The sequence below is a fragment of the Lissotriton helveticus genome, chromosome 3_1 (assembly GCF_964261635.1).
Source record: "Lissotriton helveticus chromosome 3_1, aLisHel1.1, whole genome shotgun sequence".
In the NCBI taxonomy this organism is placed as follows: Eukaryota; Metazoa; Chordata; class Amphibia; order Caudata; family Salamandridae; genus Lissotriton; species Lissotriton helveticus.
This window is the reverse complement of record NC_136061.1, coordinates 954,697,023-954,717,853: the sequence shown is the minus strand read 5'-3', so window position 1 is coordinate 954,717,853 and position 20,831 is coordinate 954,697,023. Positions and strand designations below refer to the sequence as shown.

General features: G+C 44.6%; 1 protein-coding gene across 7 annotated transcripts in view; it reads left to right on the top strand.

Moving 5' to 3' along the window:
• The window catches only part of RBM44 (RNA binding motif protein 44), a 1,911,902-nt gene that overhangs the window by 249,170 nt on the left and 1,641,901 nt on the right, over positions 1-20,831 (top strand). For 6 of the 7 annotated variants that reach the window (XM_078681327.1, XM_078681325.1, XM_078681323.1 and 3 more), the window contains one exon: positions 6,750-6,810. The exons of the other annotated variant lie outside the window; for it this stretch is intronic. Coding sequence is in view for 4 of the 6 variants with exons in the window: in XM_078681325.1 (XP_078537451.1) it covers positions 6,750-6,810 (61 nt within the window). In the remaining 2 variants the exon portion in view is untranslated. The remainder of the gene's footprint in view (positions 1-6,749; positions 6,811-20,831) is intronic. 7 annotated transcript variants of the gene reach the window in all.

Genomic DNA, 20,831 nt, shown 5'->3' with positions numbered 1-20,831 from the left:
CTGCGGAGCATATTCGAGAACCCGAAAGTGCCTTCCTTCTCTCCTCAAGCAGGTTTCTGCGCTCTTTTTCACTGCTGGCTGTCTTGAAGTTGAAACTATTTGAACCAGAACTTTGACTACACATGCTCTTGAAAACAAGACACTGGCCTTTGCACGGTCATTGCAGTCTGGGAGCCTTATGGGAAACAAGCAGTCTAAATCCTCAAAGGAAAGGCAGCAGAAAGGTGGAAAGCAGCCTGCTAATGCCAATCCAGCACCATTGAATCAGGTCCCACCGGCCAAGCGCAGAGGCAACACCTTATAGCTTAGCTTGGTGTTCAAGGGCATGACCGGTGGAGATCCCCAAGAATGTGTGGGAGTTTACGGAACTGCAGCAACTGAATCTTTTACAGAACCGCCTCCACATTCTGCCTCCCACTCTGGGTAGACTTGATCACATTGTGGTACTGAACTTACGTGGCAACCGGTTGACATTTATTTATATTTAAAGCTTTATATAGAGCGAACAAGATCCCGAAGGATATCAGAGCGCTTTAAATTAGGAAGGAAAGGAAGGACAATAATCCAAGATCAACATCAGGTAGCAGTAAAAACAGGAATGATTGCAGATTACAAGACAAATGCAGCACAGAGGGTTTTAATAAACATTTGTACACCAGTAGCGAAGGGTGGCATAGTATGTGGCATATTTGCTAAAAGAAATTGGTCAGTTTAGAAACCTGAGTATTAATGCTGTAAACCGAATACACGAGGCACAGAAGCATGCACAGTGTATTCTGTTTAGAGCACATGACATGACCCTCTTGCAAATGCTGCAACCACTCCCTTTCCAAGTTGTCACTCACTGACCACTTGGAAAGGGCCCTAGTTTTGCCGCACAAGTTGTCAGTGTATTTAATGGCTCTGCGTTTCTGGCGTGGAAAGTTGTGGTAAGAACTGACGTCTGTGCGCATGGACGGCGTCTATGTAGGTCCCGCAACGCCATCCTGGTGCCCATGACACCGATGACTGGCGCGGAGCCAACCAATGGCACCTAACGACACGCAGGCGTACTGCTGAAGAAAAAATCTCCGGATCCAGACTGACACTTGGGGGACATTCTAAGGTAAGGAATCTTCAACTAACTTATGTCTCTTACAGATACATTGTTACCAAATTTAAGTAACATGTTCTTTAGGTGTTCTGAATGAAGCCTGTTTGACAGTTGCCGTAGACCAGTGCAGATTTGCTATGGTAGAAGTAGGCACGCTATCTCAGTTGAGAGAAGTAGACTAAAGCGTAAATTAGTTGAGGTTTGAGAACACCTGAGACTAAGGAGCAGTTGCGTTCCTTTCTAGGAATGTTTGTATTGTATGCAAAATGTGTTTAACTTGGTGCTAGTTTAATCAGTGAAATGATAGACACCCTTATTTAGTGTCAAAACGCATTTCAATACATTCAGAAGAATATAGCACAGGTGTTTATCATCCAACCGTAGGATTTCAATGATAGAACCATTATGACGACTAATGCAAGAAAAGCGTTGTGGCAAATCCCTCGTACATTCAAGGGTTCCTATACCACTGTAGAAATGGATACTTTAGCCTGTTAGGCAGTGAAACATTTTAACATGTGCATTTGGGGCATTGAAGTTGAGTTACACACAGGCACTAAGCTAAGATTATATTTTTTACACCGGTGCAGGAAGCTGTAATGCCACACCACAATTGGTTGCACTATTTACGAGAGTTTACTTACAATTTGAGATATGTTCTTGGAAGTTATAGTGTCCGCATAGACTGTTTTGTCTTGCTTTCCCTCCAAGAAGCAGGAGCATATTGAGTGGTAGATTGTATGGAGGAAAGACTTTTAGGAAGAATGGAAAGTCAATTTGGTTATGAATGAAGACATTTCTCTGTTCTTTGACTGAGTGAGTGGCCAAGGAATAATGACGAAGAGGGTTTTATGAATACTTACAAAATGTAATGACCAGAATTGATGGTGGTTAAGTGATTGTTACAGCTGGTAAGTTGGGTTGCCCTGCTAGGTTTGAGGGTAAGAATAATGGAATTGCTACAAGAAGACTGTAGAGGCTTGAAATCAATGAAGTAAACGGCGAGATCGAATTTCTTGTCCCCTGGCATGGATAATTAAATGGTTTGTCAGGGACTGCATACCACGTCTATAGATTAACAAAACACATACTCAGGAGGCTATAATTGTCCTCTGAGATTTGAAAGGCCATGTCAAAAACTAGGGATAGATATGTGGAAATAGTTTGTTGAGTAGGGTGTCTGGAAAGTGTCATAATTTCAATTTACGGTGGCCAATTTTTTCATCACATGGCAAAGTGACAAAGGAAATCATTAAGGAATTAATGGTTAAGGTTTTTCAAACTAATGTTCTCCCAAATAGGTGGTCACTGACAATGTGGTGCAATTTGTTTCCCAGTCCATTAGGTAGGTATGTGAGATACAAGGAATCAAACCTGTCAGAAATTCATTGTACAATTTTGTTTTATTTAAAAAGTTTTGTATTGCGCGAACATGACCCAAGAGGGTATCAGAGCACTTTACAGAAGGATGCAACACCTATAAGGGGAGGCAGTCGTGGCAGAATCATAGCAATCGACAATGATAACAATAGTTACATAACAACATAATAGTGAGCAAAAGAATTAGGCAGTTGAATAAGGCGAGAGAGTCAGTGTGATAGATAAGGTGACTCAGGACCCCAACTGGACTTCAAGACAGGCAAGTATTCATCTGTAGCGCTTTCACTTCCTTTTTGAAGGCCACTGTTGATTAAATCCGTCTCATTTCCATAGGCACAGAGATCCAGATTCTTGGGGCGATTCTTGAGAAGGTACGGTTGTAAGTTGTTTTTTTCCGGCGGTTTAAGTAACAGGGTGCTAGAGCTCCTGGAAGTACGGGCACCACCAGACCACTCAAGGTATTTTGCGAAATAGAGAGGCGTGTTGAAGTGAAGGGCTTTGTGGGTCATGGAGTCAAGTTTTAGGTGTATCCGTGCTTTGAAATGTACCCAATTGAAAGATTTCAGGTCCGGGGAGATGTGATTGCTTTTCTTCGAGCCTGTGATGCGCATTGCGGCTGCATTTAATTAGGCTCTGTGGGGGGCCAGTCTGTAACTTGGAAGACCGCAGAGTGTTGCATTGCCATATTCCAGCCGTGAAATGACTAATGCTTGTACTGCGGACTTGAGGTCATCAGGGGGAAGGAAAGGTTTTAGTTTCCTTAGGATGCTCAGTTTGAAGTTCGCTCCTTTGGTAGATGCACTGATGTGATCCTGCATGTTCAAGTTCCTATCCAACACTATTCCCAGGGATTTCGTAGAGTCTATGATATGTGGTGTGCAGTTGAGAGCAGAAAGATTTTTCATATATTCGTCAATGATGGATGCTTGCTTGGGCGGGGAAATTAGGAGGAATTCCGTTTTGAGGGCGTTTAGTTTCAGATGGTTGAAGGTAAGCCAGTTAAGGATTTTGTGTAAGGTTCTGTTGAGTGACTTGCTATTGTCAGCCAAGGAGAATTTCATGTACAGCTGGGTGTCATCTGCATACATGTGGTATTGGATGTTAGATGCTTTGAGGATTTCAGTGAGGGGGTTCAATGAATAGGTTAAAAAGTGTGGGTGAAAGCGAGGAGCCTTGGGACACCTCCAGGATGCAAGGACTGGAATGGGAGAGGGATTGATTGGATTTAACTGTGTTCTGTTATGGAGAATCAAGCATCCTAGGACCGGTTTCTGGCTATCAGCCTGGATAGCTTGACTCCAGTGGTGTGGAGAGCACGGGACTCACGTCTGAGCATACCCTTCCCACTCGCGGTGACAAATGCAAAAACAACAGTTGATGGACAGAATGCAGAACAATGTCATACATTCACCCCAGTACAGAGATCTGGGCCTAAATCCATCATTTATTTGCACTCCACACCATCCCAGTTCAGACATGGCCATATGCAAATCTGCCTTGACCCCGTGCCTCATGGGAACTGTCCAGACTGAACTGCCAAGCCAGAAACCGGTCCTAGGATGCTTGATTCCGGTCCAGGGAAGACATGGCTTGGCAGTTCGGGCTGGACTGTTCCCATGAGGCACAGGGTCAGACTGATTTGCATATGGCCATGTCTGAACTGGGGTGGCTTGGTGAGCAACATAACAATGGAATAAACCCAGATCTGTGACTGGAGGTGAATGTTTTGCCATTGTGCAACCTTCCGTCCATCATCTTGTGTGAGTAGTGAGTGGCAGGCATTTCTCCACTGTGCCCTTTTAGTGTAAAAGATCAGATCGTTTGTGATGGCTCCTTTTTTTTTTTTTTTGCTGTAATATGGGTCAGAGATGAGGGTTTCTATGTCCGATTTAAGAAGTCGGTGTTTAAGGGATTTGGCTGCATTTTTAGATAGGTTGGGTGCTATGTAAGTATTCTGACCTAGCCTCACAGGACTGGAATCCGGACTGCTCCGTGCATAGGAGGCCATGGTTTATGACGATTTTGTAGGGCCTGTGTTGAGTAGACTCAGGAGTAGGATAGTAGAAGGGTGGGGGAGTCTAGTGTGTGTCATTAGTGGCGTATGTGGACGTTGGTCGTGTCTGATAAATGAATCTACAGGCGAAAGGAGGCTTACAGAGGAACCCGTTACCCGGATTGATAACTTGATTCGGGGAGCAGCAGCAATGATTAGTGGAGTGCTGCGTTAGGAACCCAAGTAGTGGGTGTGGACTTAACAGAGAGTGGATTGTAACACTTTACCTGTGTATTAGGTGAGTGCATTCACTTAATAATGCAAAGTAGCTTTCAATTGAAAGAAAAAATAAGGGAACTCTTTAGGTGCTAAAGGAGTACACCACACATTTGTTTTGTTTTATAGAGCTCGAATTCCGTGCTTCAAGTTATGCCTGGACTAGGTGTGCAGGAGTTAAGGGAGATGTTCTGAGAGGTTTTGTGTAAGTGGGTGCGGGTTAAGTGGCAGCTATGCTATCACTAACATCGAAGAGAGCTAGGTATATGAATAGGAAATCTTTCAATGTTAGTTTGGTGCGTGTCAGACTAATTATGAGAGGAAAGATGAGTGAATCTAAACTTTTTACTTAAAGAAATAGTGAAATAAAATTGTTTTGGACGGCAGAGAAGCGTGTAAATCAACCCTCTGTATGTTAGATTTTAATTTGTTGGAATGCTCGAGAACGAGCAAAAGAGATAGTGATAGATACGTGGCTGGAAAATATTTCTTCTACTAAACTTAATGTACATACAAATGCAAGGACTTAATCGTATGTTGACAATTTTGAAACGTTTTCTCCATATATATTTATTTAATATTCTTTTGTGGGTGGAGAGGGATTTCATTCTTGCCTGCTCCTTTTTGGCAGAATTTATATTGGAGCATGTAACTAGAATGTAGGTTTGTAAGATCAACAGGGAGATTGACTGCGTCTGCTGGTCAAGGGAACTGTGGTGTATGTCTTGTGCACTTTATAAATATTTAACTACAGCTTGTCCTAGATCTTTGTGTTGAAGACCTAGGAGTATCCAGAGCCTTGCTTATCTAAGAAATAGGAAAGTATCCTGAAAAAAACTTCATCCTGTTCATGTGATGCTGCCTGTCTTCACCATTAACGACAGAATAAAAAAAAAAATAAGGAAAACTAAAAATTGTTTTTTTGTCAGACTGATTGTGCTTACAACCGCTTTTATACTGAGATATCACCTTGGTGCACAAATGTAACCGCTACTGCCGATGCATTAATCATTCATGCCCATTCAGTAGCAGTTTGTGTATATGAATGTGTAGTGGGCTTTTTTGTCTTAATTTGATTGTTATTCGTTTAATGGAAAAGAAAGGATTGTGCGAAATTTCAGATTTATAGATTTGCTCCGGATCTCGATGTGATATATAGGCTTTTGTCTTTAACCCTGCAGAGTGCTTCTCTGCCTTTGGTTTGGTCACCATCGTGAGTGGCTTTTACTTATTCTTAGCTTGTGAATTGCAATTATCCTGTTATGGAGAAGTCAGCGTGGCTTCCCTGCAATAATTTTACAATATGAATTCCTAACTTGTGCCCGACATTAGTAAATATCAGCTGCCGACATTTGGAAAGTATGTCATTAATGTTGCTTGGTTGGAATTTACATCCGCTGGGAGTCTTCTGAATGAGATGATATTTAAATTGACAGAAACCCGAATGTGAGAATAACCAACATCGTGAACTTCTATAAAAGGTCAATTACTTTTATATTTTTTGCCATGCTACTTTACTCGGTGACTACTTTTGGTATTAGTAATTTGCTTGAACTCACACATTGCCAAGTTTGGAAAACAGTCTGCACTTCAATGGTAGAGGATCAACAGTGCTTTAAAGGGTTAACTGTTAACGCTTAAAGTTGGCCGCTGATGGGCACATACTTAATGTAGTACACGCATTTATCACATTTTTTTAAAACAATTGTCTCTACGTTTGATGTACAGTGCAATCCGTAACATAAAATAGTGCTTGCATACAAGGAGTTTTGCTGTATAACATACCTGTACTTCAAGTAAAATGTTTTGAAATACCAGGAATTCTGAATTCTGTATGGTAATCCGTAAAGACACATACTCCTTTACAGTGTGACTCTTATAGCCGTCAAGAACTTTCAGGCATCTTAAAGCCATGCCATTTTTCGCTGGTTGAAGCCTGCTTACATTATGCAACTGATGGCAAAATTGAATGAAGTATTTTGAAATTGTTTTTTTTTATTCTTCTAGCTCTCGTGCAAGAAAACCTGTGCCATACCTGTAGAGAGCACAGAAGAGAAATCCTGAACAGGTAGCATTTTGATTATTGCAAATGTATTCCAGTGATTGGACCTGCTTTCACTTGTTTCTGCTCAAAGTATTCCATCTAGCCCATGTTCTACCTTGCTGCTTTCACTGATTTCAGAGACTCGTCAAATATTTTAGGTTTTCTGTTGTCAGCCAATTTGTTGATTTTTCTTTTATGTATTGTAGCAGTATGCTTTCCACCTTTGAGTCTTAATGCTACAGTAGAAAAAGCTGGACAAAGAGGGTAGTTCTCAGTTGAACAATTTTAAGATTCTTGGGTCTTGTGTACAAGAAAACGAATGTGCTTTTTGTTGTGAGATGTATTTGCAGGTAAAAGAGGGCTTCAAGCCTGCCCGTTACTTACCATTGGTTAACTTCTAGCTCACTTTCATTAGCTTGCTTCTTATTTGTTAGCTTGTGTGGCCTTTACTTTCTCTTTGTGCGTTTGTCCCTCTCCTTGAGTATAGTGCATTCCTTATGTCCTTCCACAGCTCATTTTTCAAGCACTACTTTTTTCGTTTTTTTTTTTAAGCACTCATAAGAGTTAGTGTTGTGTATTACTCGCATGGCCCATTGACATTTTCTCTATGTTCTAATTGTGCACATTGTTGGCTGCATTTATTTTGCACATGTTAGTACATAATACGCTTGCCTTTGTGTCATAATATATTTTCACACAGAACCAGCTCATGGTTTCGTGTTTTGTTCTTTTCCTGGACTTTCGTCTAGGCACTATGAACAAGGCAAAACAACAATAACCCTTTTTATTTTCTCTGGTCAGACACTAGCGCCTAGACGTACGAGAATGCAACTGCTGTTCATGAGCACGGAGTCAGCATACCGCCTTCTCTATTTATGAGTCAGAGTCCGACTAGCTATGGTCTCACTTGCCCCTCTAACCTTTCCAGAGAAACAAGTGAGTTGCACCCCAGAACACAACACTCAACCCTCTCAGGGATTGCGGTAACAGGACATACCCTTTCTCTCTCTTCCTACTTATCCACAATAAAAGAAATAAGACACGAAGGAAGCTTATAAAATTTATTTAAACTTTTGTGCTCTAAGCTGCATTATTTGTGCCACGATTAGACAATCAATGCACATTAAAGATACGATTGCTTCTGCACGTAGGGAGATGCCTTTCCAGCAGCTCCCTCCATCCAGCAGTAATCTTGGCTCACGTAGGAGGCGGAGAGCAGGCCGGGACCACGGGGGCCTTGAGGTGCCTCCCTTGGTCTGGGGAAAAAATCTGAAAGATGAAAAATAAGAGTCAAGACAGAGGTAAGATAAAGATGAGAAACTAGCAGAAGGAATCGGAATAAAGGTCAGAAAGAGGCAGAATGAAGGTCAGCAAAGAGGAGATGGAGTAATATAAAGGTGAGAGACCAGCTGAAAGAGGGAGATTAAAGGTAAGTAACAAGCAGCAAGAGGCAAAATAAAGGTGAGAACCAAGCAGAAAGAGCAGAATGAAGGTCCGAAGGGAGCAGGAGGAGGCAAAATAGAGGTCAAAATAGAGGTCAGAAATCAGCAGCAAGAGGCAAAATAAAGGTTAGAAACCAGCATAAAAAGGAAAAATAAATGCCATCAACGAACAGAAAGGGGCAAAACTGTGGCAGAAAAATGAGCAAGAAAGGCAAAATAGAGGCAGAAAAATGAGCAGGAGAGGCAAAACGGAGGGCAGAAAAGACACGTTCAAGCAGAAGAGTGCAAAACAGAGAGCACTCACACACACACCTACTCTTGGACCCACTCAATCATCGACTTCACAGACCCACTCAGAGACACACACACACCCACTCAGAGACACACACACACCCACTCAGACTTATGAGACACTCCTGCTCTTCTTCATCTTGCACTCAAAGGGGAACAAAAACACAGCCAGTAATTACCGGCAAATAGCACTGATGGACGCGTCTGGGAAATTTTTTGCTGCAGAAGTATTAGATCGATTAAAATCATGGGCATTCTCGCAGGGTCTCATACCAATGTTCCAAGCAGGATTTCGACCCAACCATTCCGTCATAGACAATATAGCAACTCTTCAGTCCATATTAGATAAATATACAGTAGGGAGATCACAACCAATATACGCAGCCTTCATCGGTTATTCAACTGCTTTTGACCGGGTGGACAGACCAACTCTGTGGAACAAACTGAGGAGGTTGGGTATCCCTGAACAATTGCTACGGGTTGTTGTAAATCTCCACAACAAAACATGGTGCCAAGTTCAGATGGGGAGAGAAAAAGGTTTGACCAACAGAATTTGCACGTTCAACGGCCTCAAACAAGGATGCCTTTTAGCACCGATTTTATTTTCTCTGTACCTTAGTGACCTTCCATTTTACTTGCAACAAGGCTCCAGCTTGCCACCTAAGATTGCTACACAAAGCATACATGCCTTACTATATGCCGATGATATAGTCATGTTGGATCTAACGCCCTTTGGATTACAAAGTCTTCTCGACAGCCTACACAAATACTCGAAAGAAAACTTTTTACTTCCCAATCTAAATAAAACAAAAGTGGTTGCATTTACTGTCAAGAAAAAGAGAGTAAAGTACTGCTGGATGTTGGGCAAAGAACATATAGAGGTTGAGGAATATACATATTTAGGCAGGATCTTTTCAAAGAATCTGAAAAATCTCAAACAAATCAATCATCTAAAAATTAAATCTGAGCTACACGCTGGGGCTCTATTGAGACTGTATTCTACTACAGGGAACAGGCATTTTTCTACACTATTAAAGGTGTACAGAGCAAAGATACCTCCTGTTTTATCGTACGCCACTGAACATATTGCCATAAAACAGTGGTCCTATATGGATCAAAAAGAGGGAAAAATATTAAAGAAAATCTTGAAAGTCTCAACAGCAACACCGGTGCAAGCGTTAAGACTTGAATTCTCGATCACGAGCGCATATGCAACAGCGGTAGCTAATATAATTAGGTGGGCCTATAACATCCTTCATGCCAAAGAAGGCACATTACGATTCTTATTAAAGATTGAGTCTTTCAATCAAAATGCTTCATATTCAATATTCCGTAGAAACATGACAGCGGCATTTCAATTAGCCAATATTAACTCTGAACTTTTGTTGACTTGGTCACCTTCACAACTCAAACTTTTTTTTCAAAATGTTTTACCCCCAAATTGAGTTTTGATCTTGATTTTTCTCACTGTAGTAAATTATCACTGTACAAACCTTACACCGAATCATTGGAATACAAGCAAGAACAGCCATACTTAGGGTATTCCCTTACACATGGTGCTAGGAGAGCAATCGTAATGTTGCGATTGGGTATTTTGCCAGTGTCCACTTTTACCTGTAGATGGTCTCCGGGCAGATCCCCGTCATGTTCCCTCTGTCATGGGGGAAACCAGACCGTAGAGCATCTTTTATTCATATGCCCATTTGCAAATGTAGTAACCGCACGGTCAAGATATTTAGACCCTATATATCGCAATTGTAAAATAGTTACTGCAAAAAAACTGGTACTTGCATGTAAACACCCTCCCAACGAATTTGTTTGTTATAACTTTTACAAATTTTTAAAACCTTTTTTGTCATTATATTGATTTGTAAAGAAAATTGTCGTTATATAAATTGTGGTCCTCAGTTGAGTACCAAATCAATAAAAATTTTTGACTTGACTTGACTTGCACTCAAAGGTTAGTGGTTACATTTTGGAAATACATTTTTTTAAAAACTTAAATTCCAAAGGTTACAGGGGCGTTCTAGTTAGGAAATAAAATTTAAAAAACCTTAAAAATTCACTAAAAAAACAAAGGTTACAAGGACGTTATAGTTAGGCTCAGATTCCATTTGTACAAAACTAGTGAAATTCAGCATTTTTAGTTAGTTTAGCTAACTATAACTCACGCTCCCGCAATGCACTGCTTATGACCTCACATATTACATCATTCATGACATAAGGGACATCACTGACATCTCAAATTAAATCACTAGTAACCACTGATGACATCATCCACAGAAGCACTCACACCCCTATACAAACTCTCATACACCCACACAACCACTCACATACCCTTTAACAAACCCATACAAGTATTCACACATCCACTCACACACCCACTCACTCATAGAGCCACTTGTACACTCATACAGCCACTCACACAACCGCACTCCTACTGCTATTCATACAACCAGTCACTTACCCATACAGCCACTATCAGAGCCACACACTTAACCATACAGTTACTCATACACCGACGTATTCACCCTTACTGCCTCTCGCATACTCACTCACACATAGTCTCTCAACACAGCCACTCGCTCACACACCTACTTACATACCCATTCACACCTCCATTCAAGCACTCTCCCATCCGCTCACTCATACAGCCAATCGTAGGCACTTACTCTCAAATACAGTCCCTCACACACCAACTCACGTAACCAAATACCCGCTCAAACAGCCACTAACTCACCTATGTAGCCACTTACATATCCAGTCACTCACTCATACAGCCATTCAGACACCACCCACATACTCATACAGTCACTCGGAGCCACTCACACACCTTCTTAATCACTAACCAATACAGCCATTCACACCGCCACTCACCCATGCGCCCACTTATACACTCATACAGCCCCTCACACACTCATACAGCTACTTAGACACCCACTCACATGGATACACAGTCACAAAGCCACTCAAATATTTTGTTCTCCAGTGTTAGGGGTGTCTTTCATAGATTCACATGCTTGAATATTTCCCATCGTCGAAGTGGGAGTCCCACGGTACATAAAATAGCAATAAATGCTAAAAAATATATGTATGTGAGAACATAACATAAGAAGAAATAGAAGTAAATACATAACTGAAAACCTCTAAAACAATTCCTCCATAGGAATGCATGATAGAGAGAGGAAACACTTGTAACATATCACTGTCATTATGTTAGTCCAAACTACAGCCAATCAGGCGCCCAGCACCCTCTAGAACCTTCTCCTCAGAAGCTCAAGCCCTCAGATTTTCTACCGCACGTCGTGTGAATGGAGTCTCCCTGAGCTCTGCTCAGTTTTTTCCTCAACTGCTTTTTGTTTACTGAACCTTCATCATGTCAAGTAAGAAGTCTTTATTCCGACCTTGCTCTTCTTGTGGGAAGTTGCGTCTTTTTAAAGAGGATCCCCACAAGAAATGTATTTATTGTCTCTACCCTGAGCATGAAGTTGGCAGCTGCAAGTTTTGTAGAACTTTTTCTAACAAGACTCTAAAGGACAGAGAAGGCCGCCTCCTCCTTTGGCTCCAACGTCTTAAAGACAAGGATTCAGCTCTGTCTGATGCTGAGTTTTCAATCTGGACCCTCCACTGCAGCCTCTAAGCGTGGTAGTGTGCAGGATATGCCTTCTCCTTTTCGAAAAAAGAAGAAACTGGCCCTGCTTTTGGCCTCTGTGGTGTCCCCACCAGCTCCTACTAGTGCTGTGCCCACGAGACCTGGCTCTCGGGCGTCTTCTGCTGCCTCTCAGCGTGTTTCCACACCTAAACATGCTTCGTCGTCGACGGGAGCGTCTACGAGCGTTCCGACGTCGAGATCGACGACGGTCTCGTCGACTGCCTTTCCGTCATAGGCCTTTCAAACTGTCTCGTCGACGATTCCTATCACCTCGTCGACGAAGAAACCAGCATTGTCGACGAAAGCCATCAAAAAGTCTTCGTCAACGAAGACTCCATCTACTAAAGGGTCGAGGAGGGCTCTGTCTACAGGGGTGTCTCCTGCGTCGACGACTTCGTCGGCGGCGTTGCCATCTACAATACTTTTGACGACGACTCCGTCGACTATGGCTTCGACGACGAGCCTTCCGTCTACGATCAAAGTCATTTTCATCGACTGCCATTTCAGCACCATCAACGATAACGTCGACGGCACCGTCGACGGTGGCACCATCTTCCTTTGCCTCGTTGCCTCTAGTGCCTTTACCTTCAGGTTCTGCATAGGTCGCCACCGATCTTTCACGCCGTCAAACGCCATGCCACCAGTTGTCCGCTTCAGATCCGCTGCCTCCTTCACCTATGTTTGCCACTAACTCTGAGCACGACTCGGACTCTGGTGATGTGGATTACACTTTCGGGGCGGCCCACAGTCCGTCTGATCTAATCGTCAAATGTCAAGATTCCAGCAGTGACAATGATGGCGGCGACCAGGAGTCTCAAGCTGAGGAACAGTGCATCCAAGTTCCAATGGCTACCTTGCCTTAGTCTTTAATTTCAAATCTCCAGCATATGCTGGACGACTACAACCGGCGTTTTCCACCAACGCCACAAGGTACTCAGGGGGCCATCACCTACTGCGACAGCTCCGCCTTCTGTTCCGCCAACTTTGCCACCGACGCCTTCTCCCAAGGTTCAGACATCGGTCAAGATTCACACAACTGTGTATCCACAGGATGCGGATGATGAGGCGATTCCAGAACGAGAGGACGGAGAGGTCCACGATGATACGGATAATGATGATGCCGCAACAGGCATGGCAGAGTGGGACGACTACCAAATGCAGACGCCCTCCCCTCCGCCAGGACAATCTGGGGATTCCCCTCCAGTAGATATTGCCAGTTTTCATCTGTTGATGGATAGAGCGGCTCAGCGCTTTAAATTACCAAGGACACAGAGAGAGGAGGACTGTTTCCTCTACGAATTCAAGAATCAGCCTTTCAAACAAGTCCACACAATTCCAATAATCGATTTTATTTGGAAGGAGGGAGTTAAGCTCATGCAAGTTCCAAATTCGTTACCTGCCCAAATGCCGCGCCTTGAAAAGAAATATAAGGCCCCAACTGGTTCATCAGCATGCCTCGTCTCTCACCCTAAGCCAGATTCGGTTGTAACTCAGGAAGTACAGCGTCGGGCCCGTAATCCAGCATCTCCAATCACCGCACCTCCAGATAGAGAACGTCGGCGCCTAGACTCCATTGGACGCAAGTTCTCAACCATCGCTTCCACTACAGTACAGGCGGCGAATGCGTTAGCCATCTTGGGCCGCTACGACCGGCAGATGTGGTCGGACATATCTGCCCTAGTCGACCTCATCCCTGACGCTTCCAAAACGGACGCTCTTCAAATCCTCCAGGACGGACAAAGAGCATCTGAAGAGATGATTGACTGCGCAGTCGATATTGCGTGCACTGGCTTCCGCCAGCTTGCTAGTGCGGCTGCCTTACGACGCCAGGGTTGGTTGAAGTCCACCTCCTTCCGGCAGGAAGTTCAATCCAAGATCCTTGATATGCCATATGATGGTGAATCACTGTTTGGGTCACACATTCACGAAGCTCTAGAGTCCATTAAAAAGGACACTGATACGGCTAAATCACTGGGCACTTTGCAATTTCGGAAGCAGCCATTTCGAGGTGCACGCGGACGCGGCACTAATTCCACTTTTCGAGGAGGACAATCTCAATATCGCTCCTACAATCAGAGCAACCAATGTTACTCTTCCAACCAACAGCAGTCACATCGACAACAGTCCTCAAGGCCCTACAGGGGAAAATCATCCTATCTGGGATCCACTCCAAAACGCCAATGACTTTTGTCATCCCCAAAGTGTTTGAGGTCGAATCTCTCTGTTTTATTCTCAGTGGTCTTCCATCACCTCGGACCGCTGAGTGTTGGACATTGTGCTGAAAGGTCATACCTTAGAGTTCATCCAGATTCCTCTTCATACTCCACCGTCTGGCCCGCCTCCTCCCCATCTCAAGGAGCTTTACCATCAAGTCCGTCTTGATCAAAAAAGTGCAGTCGAAGTGGTTCCAGTGTCTCGGCGAGGGGCGGTTTACTCTAGTTTCTTCCTCATTCTCAAGAAGACGGGAGATTGGCGACCAATTCTGGATTTGAGGGCTCTCAACCGATACCTTAAGAGCCAATCTTTCCGCATGCTGACACTACTGGAGATCCTGCGTCTTCTGGCCAGCGGGGATTTCATGACCACCATAGAACTTCAGGAGGCATACTTTCATGTCCCAATTCTCCAACAGCATCGAAAGTACCTGCGCTTCAGGGTGGGTGTAGGAGAGTAGGGTCTGCAATCCTATGATCACCCAGATTTTTGCTTTTTGCTGCACTGGTTTACGACTTTCCCTGGCTGTGGGCCTGCTAATCAGACCCACAGCCTAGCTGTTCTCTCTATCCAAATTGTACTCAGGTACTGAATTGGCACTGGGCCCTCTCCAAGTCCCTGTACCCAGGGCTGAGGTGTACCCAGAAGTCTCCCAGGGGCTGAAGCATGTATTATGCCACCCCTGGGCCGACTAACTAAACTGACACAACTGGCTGCAGGACAGCTGGGGCAAGGTGGTGTACTCACCCTTTGCTTTAGATATAGTATACCTATATCTAACCCTAAAATGGACACACAGATCTCCTATCAGTCACTCCTATGGCAGGCCTTAACAATCCTGAAGGCAGAGTGCTTGGAATCGTGTGAGATGGTGCTCTGGCATGAGCTGAGCCTGTCTGCGGCTTTCGGGATCCATCCCTTAGCCGTTTCCATGATATCGCATACCATATACTCTTAAGTGCATTATAATCCTCGCGGTTATATGCCAACTCTGGTATCGCTTTATCAAAACATGTCGAGTAAGGTGTCATACGAATTGGAATACTAACCCCTCGCCAATTCTGGCGACGGGGTTAGCATTCCACCCTTCTAGAGGGACACGACATGTATGTAACCCCTAACCCCGGTTAAAGTCAAACAGAGCCTCAGCTCCACAAAATGGATGCTGCCACCGAGACACAAGTCTGCCCTCCTGCTGCTGGGAGTCCTCCCAGAGCAGGAGATAAGGACAAAGGGTTTCCTGCCAGGGGCGGTGCCAGCACCGTCCCAGACAGGGTTTTGTGTATTGTAGGTAGGCAGGGCTTTAGAGGAAGGAGACTGCACGTGGCACCCCGGTGCTCACTGTGCATAGGCTGGCTGGAACCAGTTCCAGGGTCACTCCAGACCCTGTGCTGGGGAAAAGCCCGCCAAGGAAGTGGGTGTAACCACCCCCCTCCTAGTCCCACCCCTAGGGCAGGACTTAGTCGCGTGCCAGCCCCTTTTTACAGGATAAAGGTAGGAACTGGCCCCCTTCCAAATCAGATCATCTTTGAATCCTGAAACTACTTTCCACGAAAGGAACTCAAGACTTCTTCCTAAGATTTCTCCCTTGTGACTAAGGAGTAGTCACCCTGCATCCGCAGGCACCATCTTAAGAACACTGCGGTCTGCTGCAAGTCTCTCCTCCGGATCAAGACTGCCCAGCTCGACGAGAACCGGCTTCCCTGGCACCTCTGACCTCTACCTGCATCATCAGTCACGCTGAGATTCGTGGGTGTGACGAGACCTCGAGGGACCGGCCATCTTCAAGACTGCACGACTTCTTTCCAGCAAGCCCGCCGAGTAATTTCCTGGTGAGTGCTTTGGGGTCCGAGAAGCCCCGACCCTGAGCAGCTCCAGCACCGAAGTGCAGCCTCCCAGCATCTCCACGATCTGCGTGGGGCCCTTCTGCTTTTTGCTGCTCACCGCGTTGTTTGGCTACTAGCCCGCTGGCTTGTGGCCTTCTGAACGACGCCCGACGACATTTCTGCTGCTGGTCTGGTTGCTCCAGGCTGGCCCTTGCTCCCTTCCAAAAGAGGAGCACCCCGGACCCTCCTGGTCCACTCAAGACGCCATTTTGAGTCCACCGCGTGGGCTTGAATTAGCCAAGGCTTGTTGCCCAATCCTGGGTAACTTCGACGCCGACAGCTTCATCCATCGTGGGACAGCTCGCCTCTCCATCCTGGTCGCCGACAACGCCTCCTGGTCCGTGAGATCTGCAGAGCCAGCGTCGCCCACTCACCTAGTCGAGGTGACTTCGCCCGGTGCCATCCTGGTGCCCACTTAATCACTGGCTAGTGATTCAAGAACTTGGTCCCCTCTGCTTTCAGGTTTCTTCTTCCTCGATCCAGGCTTGGATCCAACGAACTTTCCTTCACTGGTCGCCTGCCAGCAACTTCCTTCTTCCAGGCTCCTGGTCCGGCAACGAGATCCCCGACGTCTTTTCAGACCTATGCAGCTGCAGCCCCTGGGCTAGGTAACTTCGGCACTTCGGTGTCCCAGCATAGCCTCACTACCCTAGGGTCAGGATCCACTGTCGTTTTCTTCCTACCAGGTCGGGTTCGCCCGTGAACACTAACTTTGCCTTTACTAGCTCCCATAGACTTTGTCCCGCATCCCGCGTGAGAGTGCACACTCTGCACCCGAGTCCCCTAGGCCTCCTAGAAGTAATCTAACGATTCTATAGTCAAGTCCTAGCGAGTCCAAAGCCTATTAGTACTGTTACTTACCTGCTAGTAATTCGCATTCCACTTTTAAAGTATATGGTTTTTCGTGCCCCTCGGGCATTTGTGTATAACGTGCTAACTTAAGTATTTTCGTAAGAGTTTTGTTGTGTGCCTAGCACCCTGTCCTCATAAAGAGTACAGGGTTGTTGTGATTCTAATAAATACACTGTTTATTTTCATAACACTTGTGTGGTGTCCTTTCACTGGGTGTTCAAGGGGTAATGTGATGGTAAAACAGCTGGCTTAACACGCCCTCTAGAGTCTTAGCCTTAGACTGCTCGTATCCATGCTACTAGGATAGCTGGTCTATAAGGTTGACTTACAACCAATCATCAATAAGGGTTGTTTGGACTGATATATAGTGATCACTAGAATAGTGAACACTGCACATCAGGCCAACTTCTCACAGTGGGTCAGACACATTATCAGTTCAAGGTGTTGCCTTTCGGACTCCGATCCGCCCCTCGTGTGTTCACCTATGCCTCCGAGGCGTCCAAATTTTTCCATATTTGGACGATTGCCTCCTCAAGTCTCAATCACGCCATCAACTGAGCCAAGACACTCGTCTTTGTCAAAATGTGTTTCAATCCCTCGACTTGGCCATCAATGTCGACCAGTCACAGTTTGCACCAGCGCAAACCAGGAATTTCTTGGAAGCGATCTTAGACACAATGCTTTCAAAGGCGTTCGTTTCACACGAACGACAACAGAAAATCCTCCCCCTGGTGTCTCTCATTCGATCAAGGCAGTCCGTTTCTGTCCAGACATTAAAGTCATTTCTGGGGATGGCATCATCTTGTATTGCACTGATCCCACATTGCAGACTGTGGACCTGTCCCATTCAAGAGGAACTGGACGTACAGTGGCGTCAGGTCTCCGTATCTTTCAACGACCTGGTGGCCTTTACAGCTCGCATGAGAAAGGGTCTGTGCTGGTGGGCACAGCTGACCAACCTGGCGACTGGAACATCCTTCCTTGTCAACGCGCCAGATCTCACGCTCACAACGGACGCCTCTCTGGACGGCTGGGGTGCTCATCTTCAAGGCCTCTCCATCAAGGGCAAATTGTCTCCACCCCAACGCTCTTGGCATATCAACAGGCTAGAGTTGATGGCGATCTTTCTGGCACTCAAGTTGTTTCTTCCTGTAGTTCAAGGGGAGTCGGTGCTTATTCAAACGGACAATACCACCAGCATGCACTATGTGAACAAACGGGGAGGGACCAAGTCTCAATGCTTGTCTCGACTAGCTCAATCTGGACTCTCGCATGCTACCTTGAGAGTTTTCCTAGCTGAAATATCTCGCTTCCGGCAAGATGGTACTTCCTCCCTCTGCTCGTCCAGAATTATCCGCCAGTGTTTCAAAGGGCTTTTCCGGAAGTTCCCACTTATTTGGCGCCCTCCTCCACCGTGGCATCTCAATGTTGTCTTGACGCAACTTATGACATCACCATTTGAGCCCATCCATAGGGCAGACATTAAGTTCCTCACCTGGAAGGTTGTTCTTCTTGCTCTTACCTCATCTCGTCGTGTGAGTGACCTCCACCCCTTTACTATCAAACCGCCTTATCTTCAATTCAGACCTGACGGCGTGGTGCTTCGCACCAACCCATCTTTCCTACCTAAGGTGCCTACTGACTTCCATCTAAATGAACCTGTGTTCTTGAAAACTTTCTTTGCTGAGCCAAAGTCTCCGGCTAAGCAGCGATTGCATTCCTTGGACATCAAACAATGCCTTAAATTTTACATTAGCAGAACTGCCTCCTTCCGCAGGTCTGACCAACTGTTCATTGCTTATGGACGACTGCGTAAGGGGCATCCAGTTACCAAACCAACGATTGCCCGTTGGATTTCTTCGGCCATTGCCTTCTGCCATCAACAGACTGGCAAGCCATTGCAGTCTTCGGTGAGGGCTCATTCTACAAGGGCAATGTCTTCATCCACCGCCCTGTTTGCTGGTGTGCCACTTCATCTGATCTGCCGTGCAGTGACATGGTCCAGCAGGCCCACCTTCACCAAGCCTTACTGCTTGGACGCCATCAATGAGGCGGATACCGCAGTGGGACAGGCAGTACTTCATCTTTTCAAATAAGGTGAGCCTCTGTTTCCACCTCCTTTACATTTTTCAATCATTGCTATTTAAGCTTCCATGACTGTATTACTACTGTCTACGAGCTTTTCCATGCTGTGCTTTGCAATCTTATTGGAGGTTACTGCTCTCTACTCTATTCAAGCATGTGAATCTATGAAAGACACCCCTAATACTGGAGAAAAACAATTGTTACTTACCTGTAAACAGGTGGTTCTCCAGTATTGGTGTCTTTTATAGATTCACATGCGACCCACCCTCCTCCCCTCAGAGGCGCTCTTCTCCTCATGCACTCTGGGTCACTTTGGTGCTACGAAAATCTGAGGGCTTGAGCTTCTGAGGAGAAGGTTCTAGACGGTGCTGGCGCCTGATTGGCTGTAGTTTGGACTAACATAATGACAGTGATATGTTACAAGTGTTTTCTCTCTCTATCATGCATTCCTATGGAGGAATTGTTTTAGAGGTTTTCAGTTATGTATTTACTTCTATTTCTTCTTATGTTATGTTCTCAGATACATATATTTTTTAGCATTTATTTCTATTTTATGTACCGTGGGACTCCCACTTCGACGACGGGGAATATTCAAGCATGTGAATCTATGAAAGACACCAATACTGGAGAACCACCTGTTTACAGGTAAGTAACAATTGTTCTTAGAAGTGGTATTACTCATTAGTAGTGCACCTAGTATACCAATCTAAATTTGGTTGTAGGGTAGTATATTTCTTTAACACTTATAACCTCTTAGAAAACCCTTACTGGATGATGTCATTTGAGATGTTATCAGTGATGTCATCAGTGATGTCACTGACCATGTCATGAGCGATGTAGTGAGTGAGGTCACAAGCAGTGCATTGCCGGGGTGTGAGTTAGTTAGCTCAGCTAACTATAATTGCTTAATTTGACTGGTTTTGTACGAGCGAAAACCGAACTATAACGTCCCTGTAACCTTTGTTCTTTTCAGTGAATATATATATATATATATATATATATATATATATATATATATATATATATATATATATATATATATATATATATATATATATATATATATATAATGTTACTTGCAGTGATATACGCTTATTTCAGGCTTCACACTAGTTACATCCCTGGTATCAGTGGATTGCTGCTTTCTCATTCCGCCATGGGTTCTATCGCTAATGCAGATAGGAGGGTAGATGAACATACCCACCTTGTTTCCTTCTCTATTTGGAATGTCCCAAATGGAGTTGCCTTGAACCATGCCTTTGCTAGTGATGGACCCTAATTCAGTTTTACACACAGTTAAAAGTACAATCCTAAGGCAATCTTTTGAAGTTCCATGAACATAAAAGGCCACTTAATGGAGTTGAATATTTGCCAGTATCTACTGGTAACCAGGTAGTGGGTTCTCTCTTCTTCACCTATATATGACAGTTAGATTTGTAATATATGTAGGCTTAGTTTTTTTGATCTTTGTGCCATGAATGCAGATTGATTTTGAAAACCCATGGTCAATTTCTTTATCAATATTATCGTTTGTTTTTACCTCCCGTTTTACCAGCAATGTGTACGATAGGCTGAGCGCTCCTCTCTTACCTCCTATATCATAGCTATATCTGCCACCTGCAG